Source organism: Dioscorea cayenensis, chromosome 15 (genome assembly GCF_009730915.1).
Source record: "Dioscorea cayenensis subsp. rotundata cultivar TDr96_F1 chromosome 15, TDr96_F1_v2_PseudoChromosome.rev07_lg8_w22 25.fasta, whole genome shotgun sequence".
Lineage (NCBI taxonomy): Eukaryota > Viridiplantae > Streptophyta > Magnoliopsida > Dioscoreales > Dioscoreaceae > Dioscorea > Dioscorea cayenensis.
Window position 1 is genome coordinate 12,375,983 of NC_052485.1, and position 15,304 is coordinate 12,391,286.

General features: G+C 37.2%; 2 protein-coding genes across 5 annotated transcripts; one reads left to right on the forward strand and one right to left on the reverse strand.

The window, feature by feature from the left end:
• The first annotated feature begins 3 nt into the window (after nt 1–3).
• LOC120277373 (BTB/POZ domain-containing protein At3g05675) lies at nt 4–8,488 on the forward strand. 2 transcript variants are annotated; one of them, XM_039284190.1, is made up of 4 exons: nt 4–212; nt 1,995–2,045; nt 2,393–2,448; nt 6,890–8,488. In XM_039284190.1, the coding sequence occupies exons 1-4, from the start codon at nt 33–35 to the stop codon at nt 8,154–8,156; spliced, it is 1,554 nt and encodes a 517-aa protein (XP_039140124.1). In that variant the 5' UTR covers nt 4–32; the 3' UTR covers nt 8,157–8,488. The 2 variants fall into 2 exon arrangements, with proteins under 2 accessions (XP_039140124.1, XP_039140125.1); XM_039284191.1 differs by having other exon boundaries at nt 122–212; nt 6,873–8,488.
• A 229-nt stretch (nt 8,489–8,717) lies between these two features.
• Nucleotides 8,718–10,814, reverse strand: LOC120277953 (F-box/kelch-repeat protein At1g30090). 3 transcript variants are annotated; one of them, XR_005541527.1, is made up of 3 exons: nt 10,599–10,814; nt 9,978–10,272; nt 9,812–9,895 (listed from the first exon to the last, which is right to left on the reverse strand). XR_005541527.1 is itself a non-coding variant. In XM_039284834.1 (2 exons), exon 2 carries the CDS (start codon nt 10,162–10,164, stop codon nt 8,917–8,919), a length of 1,248 nt encoding a protein of 415 aa, XP_039140768.1. In that variant the 5' UTR covers nt 10,165–10,194; nt 10,599–10,787; the 3' UTR covers nt 8,718–8,916. The 3 variants fall into 3 exon arrangements, 2 of the variants coding, with proteins under 2 accessions (XP_039140768.1, XP_039140767.1); XM_039284834.1 differs by having other exon boundaries at nt 8,718–10,194; nt 10,599–10,787; XM_039284833.1 differs by having other exon boundaries at nt 8,718–10,272; nt 10,599–10,787.
• Nucleotides 10,815–15,304: the final 4,490 nt, after the last annotated feature.

Here is a 15,304-nt window from a genome sequence, read left to right on the forward strand (position 1 = left end):
GGGTTTAAGATTGGGACCATGCGCTTTGTGGCATGATGCCTCCCCGATTAGGGTTAGGGTTTGGGCTAGGGCTTCTTCTGAGGAAAGGGAAACCTGCGAGGAGGACGAGGGATTGCCGCTCGGTCTCTCTTGGAGGCTGGCGAGGCTTTTCCAGCTATTCCGTCGAGCAGTTCTCCGATGATGAGTACGAGTGCGAGTTCGAGGATCAGAAGGTCTGCGTTCTTCTCAACATATTATAATTGTAATTGTTTTGTCTTCTTGTTTGCCTCTATTGGGCATTAATCTGAGATTTTATGCATTTTGTGCTTTCATTTCTTTGAAAAATCGTATTTTAAAATCGTGGGCTTCATGAATTGTGAGAAATGTTGTTGGTTTTATTCGTTTTATCACAATTTGTGGGTTGTTAGATGCCATAAGGTGAAGGTGGCTTATGGTGATGAAGTCTAGATTTTGACCGGAGTGGGAGGGAGAAGTTGTGTGTTAGACGAATGCCTCATAATGAGAACTGAGCTCTTTAGATGATAATAATAGTTCAGTAGTAACATTACTGAGCTTTCCAGCTAGTGCAAGCTTCCTGAGCCTGGAGGCCTAAGAGCAAGGTCATTCTGAAAGAAAGAAAGCATATATCTGTCTTTAATCTGAAATACATTCACTTGATTTGTTATTGATTATGATGATCACTAGTTTACCTGCATGGCTTAATGATCCCACTAATACCATCAAGGATTGTTATCGGTTTCTTTCTGCTTGGTAGAATATGAAGGTAGTTCAGGATTGCCTGCAGAAATATGCAAAAACATGACTAAGTGAAAAGAAAAAAAAAAGATCAGCTGGACTCATGGTTTCATGCATGTGAGTTAAAACATTAATACCTCTATATTATTAAGGAAGAAGGTAAGAACTGTAGGGACACCACTGCTTCCCACATATGCTTCTACTTTGATATTCAAATTTTCAAACCGCACTTAAAAAGTCGGATTTTGAATCCCGACACTGAAATGAAAGAACAATTCAAAAATAGGAACTTTTTTTTAGAACACAAAGTGCAGACAGATTGATGCACTCACCGTTCTAATCGGTTCTTGAGCTTCAACAAGAATTTCTCATTGCCCTCCTCTGTCACTCTGATTAGCCTCTCCAGCAGATTCTTCCTTTCATGAAACCCGAGATTGGCTATATCAATCTCCATTTTCTCACCTGTGGACACCGTCAGTATTCTTTTTCTCAATCGATCATAAGTAGGAAGTTTCTCTAGTGCTGCCCATTTCAAGGCTTCTTCATCATCCTGATCCCTGGAAGATAGTGAGAATATCTCACTGGCACTCCAGCTCTGCCAGCCTGAGCGGCTCCGCAGGCTTGACATCAGATTGCTTGCAGTCATCTCCATCTGCAAAATTGCTTATCTGTGCAAGCTCCTTCAGCACAACAGCATTTAAGTCCTTCTGCTTCACTTCAGCCAAATAATTTTATCTGTGCTTGCTTGCTGAGCTCCTGAACACACTGATTTATTTTGGAGCTGAAACAACAAATGAAGTTGTTCGAAAGAGTTGTGTTTTAATAATGAAATGCTGCAGAATCTGGACTTGGTTGGTGTGTTGAAATACAAAATAATTGTAGAACAATGTGGTAGCAAGCATGAACACCTACTTCAATTTCTAAACCATATGCAAGTTCCACATGGTCTCTGCTTCATATATTTATCTAAGATAGTAGCAAGGGCAGAGGAGATTCTTGTCATTGATTATATTATATTGAGTAGAAGAGGGAAGAGGATTAATATTTTCTTTTGCCAGGCTATTGCTAATGCCTTGTTCATGTGCTACATGTGATTGGTTTCTTGCTTTATTTATTTACTTATTTGTTTATTTTTGCATATTAATTTCTCGTTTTCTTTTCCCTCTCCAATAATATAATAATGTGTTGAATCCTTATATGCTATTAGGAAGGTCAATTTGTTTTGTATATCTGATTTAGAGGTATTTTGTTTCATGCAGGATATGGACAATTGGAAATGCCATGTTTGCTGTGAGCCAAACTATCATCTTGTGAGTCATTTCCCACCTTTTGTTTTGAGTTTGTGAAATTCTTGTGTGAGAACTTTCAGCCTGGTTTCCCTTTTTATTTATTTATTTAAATAGTTTCCTGTTTTTGATACTTTGACTTACCTGAATTTTTACACTTATGGAGCACTGTGTGAACAGACAGACAATGATGCATAAGATAATCATAGGATAAAAGTAAACTCTATAAGCACTAAATAGAGTTAAGACTAATTCTGTTTTTAAAAAAAAGTCACTCAGAACAATGCATGCAATTCCTTGTCTTCCATTGTGGTGGGCTTAAGGTTATTAGTAGCAATTCCTCCGGCTCTAATTTGTGTGATTGTTTGTAGGTTGTTTCTATGGGATGCAGAGGAATATATCTAGTCACCCCCTGTATGAGTGGAAGGTAACTTATATATGTTCTTTTATTTATTTATTTATATTAATAGTTGAATTTGTTCAACAATAACCATTAAGGTAGACAGTTAAAAATAATTGCAATTTTAAGAACTAGTGAAAATTTTAAAGTAGTTAATATGTCAAAGTCAGTAATAAGACTCTAATGTAATATTATCCAATTAGATGATGAATGATTATTAACTTAATTATATAATAAAATAATATAATTTCCATAACTCCTTGATGATGACTGCTCACAACCTATCTTGTTGATGGTCTTCGGATGCTAACAATAAGAATTGTTGTGTTTTTTTTATTTCTTTTTGGTTGTGGTTGGACTGCATAAGTTGGTTCAGGGGCTAATAAGAATGTTTTATTTTTATTTTTCTTCTGGTTGGCATAAGCTTGAGTCAAAGGGCAATAGTTGAAATTGCATTAATTTGCCTGCATGTGAAACATGCGCCATAAAAAAAATACATAACAATTACTGTCAGAAATTTCTTTAGATTTTAACTTTGTAATTTATTTGTCGTGTGTTTTTCGTGATATGTTACTGTAACTTTTTATTTAATATTCATGCATGTGATTCATCAAAAATAAAAACAGAATTAAGATTGTCCTCAGCTTGCATTTATATTTTATATTCATGCATGTGATTCATAAAAAATAAAAAAAAACAATCAAGATTGTATCACCTTGCATTTATATATTTTACCAAGGCTTTTGTAAAAAGATCAAGACTTTCAACTTTAGGGACTTAAATAACGTTTTTCTCAGTAAGTGATGGTGAAAGTCTTAATAGGTTCCCACTAGTGCTAGTTTTAGATCATTCAATTCAACTGTTTTCACAACATGTACATTGGTGTAGGCTAGAGCTTTCCCATTCCCTATATTTGTTGTAGTTGTTGATACACTTCTTCACCACAGGTGGCCTATTTATATTTGGTCTTTTTCTAGCGTCCATGGTCCCTTCTTGAACCACATTTTTTCACAGCACTTTTAGGTTATGAACTTCTTCATGCACTTTTAGGTTAATGATCTGAGTCATCAGTTCTTTGAAAGAAATATATTTGGTATTATGAATTACATGAATGCAATATGTAGAACAAATTCAAACCTGATTAGAAACATAACACTATAGCTGATCTATCTACATTAGATTATATAATCATTATGCTAATCACTGTTGAATATGTGCTTTCTTGGAGTAGCTGATTATATTTGGAACTGGGTCATCCCTTCTTGGCTATTGACTCAACGGCGAAATTCGTCTTTATTCCTCTATTGCAAACTCAATTGTAGCTGATTATATAATGCATCCATCAAGTCCTAAGTCCTAAGTCCTAAGTCCTAACTCGAAATCTAGTGACTCATCAAAATCATCAAGTTCATCATCATTATCATCACCACCAACATCATCAATTTTCTCTTTAAATTTATTATTCTCTTCATCTAAATAATCATCTCCGAAATTTTCTTCATCATTATCACCATCTCTAAGAATTAAGCGAGCTCTCAAACTAGCAGATGCCTTATCTTTGCCCTTTGATGGCCTCGAATTGAAGTGCTGAGCTTTGTGTTCTACTTGTTTGTGGTTGCTTTAATTCTAAGTGGATTTTGATTGCATGTTTTGGTTTTATGTAGGCTCTTTTTATATTCAGTCACCAAGATGTGTGGACAAAATTAAAAGTCAAACTAAAAAAAGCGTAACAAAATTGGTAGATGCTACAGAGGCATGCCTTAGCCCTTGCTTGGTGCCTCACGCCTAGGTGCAGAGGCACGTGCCTTCTTTATACCGCCGCCTGACATGCATAAAGGTGCAAGCCTTTGAGCCTTGTGTGCCTTGCGCCTCGGGCACGCCTTTGACAACTATGATTAATAGGAACCAAAGATAAACAATTGGAATTTATTAATAATTGAATCAAAGAACACCAAAGCTTGGCGTGTAATTCGAGAGAGAGCTCAACTTCTCCAAATTCCTAATTAATCCTAAGAACAAAAAGAACATATACGGCATGAGCCCCATCTGACTTAACCTTCTATTTGTACTTAATCCTTAAAAAAAAAAAATTATTAGTCTACCCCTAACTCTTTAATCATTGATCGACTTTATTGCATTTACGCCTAACATAAATCTTTATAGGCTGGGCCTAACATTACTCCCCTTCAAAAAGACACCTTGACTTTGAGGTTGGTGGAATTTAAGGAGCTGTTGTTGAGTGGGGATATCCTTCCTCGACCACTATTTCTTCTTCCATTTCACTTGCATCTCCATCCTCATCACACACTATTAGAACTTATAGGGAACAGTTCTTGCAACAGTGTCTTGGAGTCTGTGCTTCTCACCACAACAAAAACACAACCCTATAGCTTTTTTACTTTGCATCTAGTTGCATCCTCTACTAACCTAGTCCTTTACCGCGTTCTGTTGAACGTCCAATACTTGAGCTTGTTGTTCCTCCACTGGAGTGTAGCTTCATTGAAAAATTTCACTCGAAATACTCCTATTTGATCTTTCAACCACGTTTTTATCCCTAATCATCTGGGCTAACTCCATGTTCTCCTAGCCTTCTCGGCTTTAATAGTCTTAATGATGCTTGAATCTCTGGTTTTAGTCCTTCATCAAATTCCCTTCTAATGCTACTTTGGATATTCCCCTTAAATGATAAGAAACTAGCTTAATTTTTTTTTATATTAATGACTGACTTTTCTTGGACTAAGGCAAAAAATTGCTCATGTAAATTTCCTTCGTGAGTGGCTTGAAATCGTTGCTACAAACAGTTCTTAGATTCCCCAATATTTAATAGGTTGCTGTTGCTCAAGCCATGAGAACCATGCTAAGCCCTTCCCTTTTAAACATAAGGCCGCTGTCATTAACTTTCCATTCTTTGTTAGTCCATTAACAGCAAAATACTCTCGATGCGGTATATCTATCCATTTGCATCTTCACCCTCAAAAATAGGCATCTGCAATTTTCTCACCCTTGTATTCCACTAGAACATGTTCTGGCCAGCCTTGGAACCTTTCACTATGCAAGGGAGTTGGTCTCGCTCGCCCTTGTCCAATTGGCTATTTTCCACCAAATATCTATTTGCCGATCCAAGTTCACTCCATACCCAGCCATCTTGCCACATTGCACAAACCCTATGGACTCGGGTAGACCATTTTCCCACAATTCACCTCGTTAAATGGCAAAAATTTACGGTTCCCATCCTGCACAACCATATAGTGCGCGCTTATGCTTTGCTCTACCCAATGAAAACAACCCCGGTCTAAAATCCCCCCTGCCTAGTCTTAAACCACTGGAATTCGGTCCCTTGTCTTGGTAGTCAACCCTTCCTAAAGAAACCTTAGGTCCCACTAATGACGAACCCATGACTTCCGCCATAGATGGTTCCAACCCTTTCTTGCCCCCTTGTTCTCTTAGGTTATTGAAGGTCGCTGCCATGTCCTGGGCCATCGTTGACAGAGACGTTGCTTCTAGTGGATTGATCTATAGTTCTGTCAATTTCCTTAACATCTCCTCCATGGCTGAAAACTGATCTTTTGTTGATGAGAATCGTCCTTCTATCATTGATTCATCTCCTTTACCTCATTTTTAAGTTTTTCCTCTAGGGTTTCCATCTTCTTGGCTGTTATCATCCTAAGAATTAGTTGTGAAATCAATTTGATTGGAATTAAAGGTAAACAATTGGAAATCTATTGATAATTGAATCAAAGAACACCAAAGCATGGCCTGTGATTCGAGAGGTAGGCCAACCTCTCCAAATCCCTAACTACTCCTAGGAACAAAATGAAGAAATACGGTGTAACCCCTATCTGACTCTTAATCTCCTATTTATACTTAAACCCTAAAAAGCAAATTACTAATCTGCTCCTGACTGATTTTTTAATCACTAACTGATTCTATTGCATTTGCCCTAATAGTCATCTGCCATTCTATTTTGTTGCCTCACCCACCCTTTTCCTCCGCCACCTTGCCTGATCTCTAATCCTCAGCCATGGTCAGCAACAGGCTGGGGATTTTCACCTACCCTGCCTGTGCCCAGGTCTGCTGTGTTGCCGGATGCCTGGCTGGTTTGGCCAGTGATAAATAATCACGTTTGTTTCACTGCTGTACTGGCAGGAGGCTTAGTTCCAAGTCTGATACTATTGTTATGGAGGCCCAGTTTTGTTCTTTTGTTTTAGAAAGCTTGACGATTGATATTGTTGAAAACTGATACGCAGATCATATGATTAGGGTACATTTATGTGGTATTTGTATGTGCTTTTATTTACATGTTCTTAGTGTAAAGAAAACTTTGATCTTGTGCAAGTATCCTTTTCTTTGGCCACAGAGAATGTACTTGAAATTTAAAGATTTTCCTATGATTCACCTGATTTTTACCTCATCTTATTGTTTTCATTTTCATAATATTGATGTTTTGTCAGGTAATGTGTTCTATTAGGATTGGGGATCGGGCCACTAGTGATGTAGTTGTGAGGTTAAGGACACCTGAAGGGCGAGATAATTGGGTTTATTGTCATTCTGAAATTCTTATTGAGAAGAGCAAGTATTTTGCTGATCGTCTTTCTGAAAACTGGCCAACTTGCCAGATACTTGACTCTCGCAACTGTGTCGAAGTATATTGCCAAGAACTGGAATTCAATTCTCATGTTAGTTTGCTTCGTCTTCTTTATTTACCAGAACCACACACTTGGTATGGTGTTAGGAACACCCTTGGAATACTTCAGGTTGCCGTTAACCTTGGATGTCATCAGATGGCACGGGCATGCTTGGATTACTTGGAAGCTGTTCCTTGGGAGGAGGCTGAGGAAGAAGAGATTTTAAGGATGGTACCTACTCTTGGGTCACAGTATGAGGTCATCCTTGCACGCCTACAGCCAGTTGATCCAATGGCAATTACCGGGATTTTCATCTCAGCTTTCCGTTTTGCTACATCATCTCCTCCTTGTCACCTCCGTGAATTGAAGACCTCTGTCCAGGAGCAGCTTGAATATATGCTTACCGAGGATGATGACATTCCTCTTTTATCATTAAGAGATGCAGTTTTGAAATCAGAAGTGAGGAATTGTGTAAAGGATTTATTGAGTAGACTTGATTGTGTGATATTATCTTTATCAAGTATGTTGCAAGAGTTGCTCTCCCTTTTGTCTGACATTGCATGGGTTTGTCAGATCTTGTGTAAGATGGAAATGATGAAAGATTTGGTGCACTATTGGGTTTCTGCATCTGATAACATTGTCAAGGCTTTGGACTGCTTGAATTCAGATGGTAACGTGTTGGATTCAAGATTGAAAGTGGTTGAAGTGACCTGTAAAGTTTTGGAGGCAATTAGTTCTGGAAATGTTATTTTGCCAACATCAAGCAGGATTCATGTGGTAAATGCCTGGCTTCCGTTTGCTCGGAGAACTAGGCTATTAGTGGAGCCGAGTGCGCCAGTTCTTGATTATGATGAGGACTCACCAGTTGATCCTGATTGTGAAATTGGGTCACCAGTTAAAATGGATGCTGAAATTTGGCAGGTTATGGAATCAGCATTTGTTTCGATTGTGCTGACTTTACCATCAGAAGTCCAAGCAGAAATATTGGCAGAATGGTTAAAATCTGAGGCTGCTCGATACCCAGATCTTACTGAGGCTTTTGAAGTATGGTGTTACAGGTCCAAGATTGCGTACAGAAGGTGCGTGTTTTTGAAGGGAAGGAACACTTAATCCAACTCAGTTTCTTCTTAATCTATCAATCGTGTTCCCACTTTATCTGCTGTTGGCACACAATGTAGAGTTAAGAGTATAGTTCACATGTATATATATTTGTGTTACTATTGTCTCGGGTTTGTATCCCTAACAGCAATTAGAAATAGTTCTAGCTGCATATGGCTTTTCCTTGATGTTGTACATGCTTTGTTAATATACTATCAAAAGGTTCAGGTTGGAAATCTAAACCATGCTTTGTTAACATATTATCAAAAGGGTCAGGTTGCAAAATGTAAACCATGCGTTTATCTTTGTTAAGGATAAGTTGGGATTGTGTTTTTTTTTTGTTTATCCATTTCGTTGTGTTTAAATATTTTGTTGTACAACAAATACAATCAGAGTATCAGTTTACATTTTTTATTTTCTATTTTGAGCCAAGAGCATATGCAGATTATGCACCATTCACATGGTTTGCAGATACAAATATTGCTAGGCACAGATAAAGAATTCGCTTTGAATGTGCAATCTGAATCAATTAATTTTACTCCACGCTGTCCAATTGCAGAAAAACAAAAAATATAAAACTGACCAAACCTCATATTCTTACATTAGAAATAGAACAATTAGTTTCCAATAGCATCAATATGAAAAGCTAAACTTGACCAATGCCATTTTAAGCCACAATTTACAAGCAGAACCAACAATGTCAGTAGCTTTATTTAGTCATTCAGCAGAAAGTAAGTAAGAATGAACAAGTTAAACTTGAACAAACACATCATCAAGCAAACAAAATTTGGGAGCTCGATGGTGTTAAGTCGGAAAATTCACTTGGTGTCTCTATTTGTTGCCATTGAATGGAGAAGCTCCAGTTTTTCCTATCATCCAAGACGCAGCAACTCTTCTTTTCGATATGCCCCACTGCAACATGAAGGCCTTGGCCGACAACAAACAGTCTAGAACCATACGAGCTCACAGAGAGAGGCTTTGATATCATTCTTTTTGGCAGCGGAGACCCCTCAACAATATCCCATGAATCAGTTTTCATGTCATAGACCTTCACCCTCATATCCTCATGTTCAGATATAACAAACAAATGACCATCGAGAACCACACTCAATCCAGTCCAACCCTCCCGCATGCCAACAGTCATTGACTCCCAAGCGTTGGTTTTTGGATCATAAACCTGCCCTCTGGGAGAAAACAAGAATGGCCATGCCCAACCTTCAGTAACAAAAAGCCTTTCATCAAGAGCTGCTGAATCATACATTGCCATGTTCATGCCCATGCTCGTGATTTGCTGCCATTTACCATCAGCAGGGTTGAGAACCTCAGCAGAGTTGAGCTCAAACTGGTCTGTGCTATACCCTCCAGCAACATAAACTTTACCATCAATAACCCCACTGGCAAAAAACGACCTAGGAACGAGCATTTGTCTCATGACAGTCCACCGGTTTTTCTGCATTTCATACTTCAACACAACATGCAGCGGGCAGCCAAGATCAGACATCATGCTGCCGCAGACAATAAGAATACCATCTTGTGGAATAGCAATGCAGCCGAACCCATTAGGCCCAGCATGTTTACAGCCAGGCATGATGGGGATGGTATGCCAGGAGAAGTGGGTGAGGTCGAGCACATGCCATTGTATCTTTCTTGTGAACCTATTGAAAGCGAAGACAAACATCCATGCACTGCAGATGCCCACTAACTTCCTTTCAGTGAAGAAGCGGTCCTTGGTCCTTAACAAGTCATGCCACCTGCGACACACCACCCGGAACTTTTGGTGAGTGCTGACAGGCAAGCGGAGGAGGCAATTGAGTGCAAGGTCATCAGGGAGACCTGGAATAAAAGGCTGTAGTCCTAGTGATGGTTCCATTTCTATTTCTAGTGGCAATGAGGATGAAAATAAACCAGATGATGACGTTGCCGGGGTTGCCGTCAATCTAAACTTTGGGGACAGAGTCATCTGTGAGTCACCAAGCTTATGGACTGGAGATTGATAGGAAGAAATCCTAACATGCTGCATAATTCCCTTCTCAATCTCTCCTCCAAAGGACTTTTTATATGCACCAATTAACCACCAAAAAAACAAGAGCATAAACCAAACACCCAAACAATTGCAGTCATGGAATTTCTACAGAAAAACAAAAGAAAGGGGTTCTTGTTATTCTTAATTTTGCTTTGATCAACTCAACAAAGGAAATCAGCACAAAATTCTGTCACCACAAATTGTCCAAAACTTTGATGCCCTGCTACAGAACTTAAACCTAATTTACAAAACTACTCAAGATCTCATTTCTGGTACAAATTCTTCACATTAACTTGTAAAATTCACACCAATGATGTCAAATCAAGATACCAAATTTTGATTGCAAATTTATAATAAAAAAGATAAGAATAAAAAGGCCACAAAGATAAATTGAGAAGAAGAAGAAGAAGAAGAAGAAGAAGAGTACTTACACGAAGAAGGGAAGAAAAGCTGAAAATTTCTTCTCCAAAAGTCGTTGTCTATCTATCCAGGTTTGAAAGAAGTGGGTTGGTAGGGTAGTTTGGGAAAGTCATGTCCTGCCGCGGAGCTGCAGCCCGGTTGAAGAAGATAAGAACAAGGCGAAGACCACATCAATAACAAGTGTTAATATCAAGGAAACGCATCAATATAGCGCACACGTCCACATCGTGCCATTTCAGAGATTAGCGATGCTTCGTGTCCATCCCTTTTTGGCCTTTTGGAATAAAATCACTATGGCCCTTATTGGGCCGTTTCTATGTATGTGTGCACTAATTGATCGTTTTAGTTTCATTATGTTTTTTATTCGGTTTATTCTTTTCATATTATGGAACTCATACTTTATTATTTTTTAAAAACAAAATAAGTTAATTAATAATCTATTCAGAAATAAAAAATTCATATTAAATAAATTTTTTAAAAAATTAATTCAGATTTAAAAATTAAAAAAATAGTGGGAATAGAAAAGGGAATTCCGGGAAAAACATACGTGTGTGTGTGTGTGTTTGGGGTAGAAAAAGAGAGAGAGAAGACAGAGGAGACGAAAAGGATTAAATAAGTAAGAGGAGAGCAAAGAAAGAAAACTAAACAGCAAGAATAAATAAAAAATGATAGAGAAGATAAATAAAAAACTCAATAGTAAAAAAAAGTCAATGAGAGATAAAATGATAAAAATATGTAAAAAAAACTTGCAAGGAAATCCATATAAGGAAGCTTGAGAAAAAAATTAACAAAGAAACAAAACATTGAAGAAAAAGAAAAAATTGAAGAAAAAAGAGAGGAAAAGAAAATGAAGATAAGGAAAACAAGATCGATGAGAAGAAGAGAGTGACAAAAGAGAGAAGAATGAACAACAAAAAAAGGAAAAAAAAAGGAGTACAAATTGGAAATCATTATCACCAAAATTAAGGGGTTTTTTTTTTCTTTACTTGTTTAAAAAATCTATGAATATATGCATTATCAGCATGCCCCTGTTTTCTCTATTTAGCTATATGTAAATTTTGGTTTTTGCCATATATAACCCACATTTGTGTAAAATCAAGATGTGTCATATGATCAAATATGTATCGTTTATGTGATCTCATATGTGACATGAATATGTAGATTTTCTTTCTTGTCATGCATAACCTATACCAAGATAAAATGAAGACGTGTTTTAGTTGATAAATAATTCAGATCAATATATATATATATATATATATATATATATATATATATATATATATGAAGTAGTGAAAATAAATAAAAAATATGTTTGATGACATGATTTAAAAAATGTGAGATAAATATGAATCGGTGAAAAGTTAAGGATTTATTTACAAAATTTTCTGAAAAATATAAAAAATGTAAAAGAATGTGATTTATTTGCAAAATTTATAGAGAAATGTAAAAATGAAATATTTGAGAATGTGAAAAATTGGTACAAAAGTAGAAAAATGAGAAGATCTTGATTTTTTTTGTAAAATTTGATGAAAAATAGAGAAATGTGAAAAAATATATAGGTTTATGTGCAAAAGAATATGAAAACTGTGAAAAATTGAAGAGTTCAGGAATTTATTTACAAAATTGGATAACAAGTGTGAAAAAGCAACAAGTTTTGGGGCTTATTTTGCATAAATTGTGAAAACTTGTTAAAAAAAGAATGAAGAAGTTAGGTCCATTAGGTAAAAATAGCAAAGAAAAAACAGTAAAAAGGGAGAAAATGAGAATCCTTAGTAAGGCAATTGGTATTCTAGTAAATTTATGGACCCTCTAAGATCTATAGTGATGTCTAATGCATGGTCATTGATCTTTTTTAGGGCCTCTGGATAGTCACATGGCTAATAGAGTATGTGAAGACTCTCAAAGGCTTCCCTAGTTCATGGAAACTCCGTACGTCTGCAACACTCTCGAAGCTTGTAGTGATGTCCAATACATGATGATTGTTCTCTTTGAGGGGGCTTTTCTATTGCTTCTTGATAATCACACGATTGGCAGGGTTCATGAAGACTCTCAAAGACCTTTATAGCTTGTTGCAATGTCCCATGCATGGTGACAGTGTTCCTTGGAAGAGTCTCTCCATTAGTTCTTGATAATCACATGGGTGACAGGATTGACGAAAACTCTTGTATACCTCCTTAATTGTTTACTTTGAGGGGGGTATTTCTATATCCTCTTGACAATCACAAGACTAATAGAGTTTCTCCATTGTTTCTTAATAGCCACACGGTTGACAGGATTGACAAACACTCTTGTAGACCTCCTTCGAAGCTTGTTGTGGTTTCCAATACGTCATACATGGGGACTACTCTCCTTAAGAAGGACCTTTTTATTACCTCTTGACAGTCACATGGCTGATTAAGTTGATGAAAATTTTCGAAGGTCTTCCATGAAGCCTGCTGTGATGTCCAATGCATGGCAGCTGCTCTCTTGAGGAGGCCTTTCTATTGCCTCTTGAAAGTTACATGGGTTGATAGGGTTGATGAAGACTCTGAAGGCCGCCTTTGAAGCTTATAATGATATCTAATATATGTTGACTACTCTAAAGCCACACGGTAATGTTACAATAATAACATTACCTTTTGAAAGTCACATGGGCTGATAGGGTTGATGAAGATTTCTCAAAGACCTTTTTTGAAGCTCATTATGATATCCAAGGCATGGTTAACTGTTATTAGAGAGTCTCACTGTTGTCTTCTTAATGATCACAGAGGATTAAAGTTTAAAAGATGATTGATATGGTCTACCACTTGCATTTAATACCCACACTTTAGAGGATAATGCTATGACCCTTCAAGTGGTAAAGGGAATTAAAGGGCGGGTTATGGGTGTGTAAATTATGCAAATATATAAGCATACACGTATGCACTTAATACTACAATGAGTCCGTTATGCCGCAAGTGTACGGGTCATCAAGTAATACCTTGTGGATGAACACGAGGGTCTTATTTTCCCAGAAATAGCGAGAGGCTCCTATTACTTCATTTTCACTTGGTCAATAGCCTAATCGTTTATGCTCTTTCTTTAGTTCTACTTATACAACACTATTAAACAATACAATTGGAGACGACGTTAAGCACACTTAGAAGGAGTTGGGAGTATGTACTAAAATTATCTTGATTATTAATTATGGTAGGCGTTATGTGTCAATCGTGTTCTAGGTTCAAACAGAGGGAATTCAAAGGCTTACTAGCCCCAATAAGCCATGGCGACTAGGTCTAAACCACTATGAACTTAAGATGGAATCTCTTCCACATCAGCCTCCTAGGTTTGCCTTAAGTGCGCGAATCCCACAAGAAGAGACAAATCAGATCCTAAGCCTAAGGGTCAATCAATCTCTAATCCGGAAACCTAGCTATGCCTAACCTCCTAGAATATGCATAGATCTATCATGGCATGGGCGTCATCAATATGGAGGCATATCCTCCTCATCCACATCAACATGTAACAATCAATTAAGAACATACAATGATTATGAAAACTAGAACAATTTATATTAATCAATTAAGATTCATAAATAATAATTGAGGGACCTAGACATACAATTCCCTTCAAATTAGGTTTTTATGGATCATACAAAACAAAGCATCAAAGCACAAGAGAACCACAAGACCAAATAAAGAAAAAAAAAAAATCATTTAATGTATTCCTAGACTAACTTCCTCCAATAGTTCTCTGAAGATAGGGATTAGAGAATCCCAAGATTGTCTAATAATGTGTGTTACTCATGCCTCTCTGATGATGATCTATGAAGATGCCTGTCATGCGCGATCTTCTCCGATGATGCTCATTGATGTACTCTTGAAAAATCTACCGGAATCCGTTGGAATATGAAAGAAACTCCATCTTCCACTGCTTAGATCTCCAGAAATCTGGCTACCCTAGGTTCTTTGGCAAAAGAGTCTCCCCGAATTTAGAGAATACTGGGATATTTATAGTAATCGGCTCCGCCATGGCCTCACCATCGGCGTTGTGATGCTCGTGGTGAGTAAGTTATTGCTTGGGCTCTAAGTAACATCATGGCACGGCCTTTCCGGGAATTATAATCGGCAGTGTGAGATGTCACCACGCCCGTTGTGAGCTTTTGAATCTAGAAATCTCTGGCACAGGCTTCCAATGAGTGTAACGGGTGTAGTTTCATGCCCGTTATGTTCACAACGGCCTCATCACAACCGTGGTGATGCCCGTTGTGAAGCCAAATTGCTCTCTGGCATGATCGGAGCTGATTAAAATTTACTACTACAGTGATTCACCTCAATATTTGTTTCTTTTTCCCTGAAACGCAATTTGACCCCATTGTAAACAAAAGAATGAAATTACATACTAATTTGGTACTAAACATGTCAAATTCCATGCTGAATACAGTGTAAATGATATGAAAAATATGAACTAATTAGCACTTATCAGGAATTATCTCAAATAGCAAAAAGAAAAAAAATAACCTCAACTAGTGGGAAGAAAAAGCTTTCCAAGCAAGGGTAAGAGGGAGCTTTTCCGAAAATTAAAAAAAAAAAAAGTTTTTTTAACTAAAGTGAGGAAGAAAGAAAGACCTTTCTCTAGCCATAATTGATAAAGAGGCTTCACAAGCATAAAACATAGAAGCCTTCAAACATCAAAATCAAAAGAAAACAAGTTTATGATTTATAAACATAAGAAGATCACAACTTGAGATCCGTAAGAT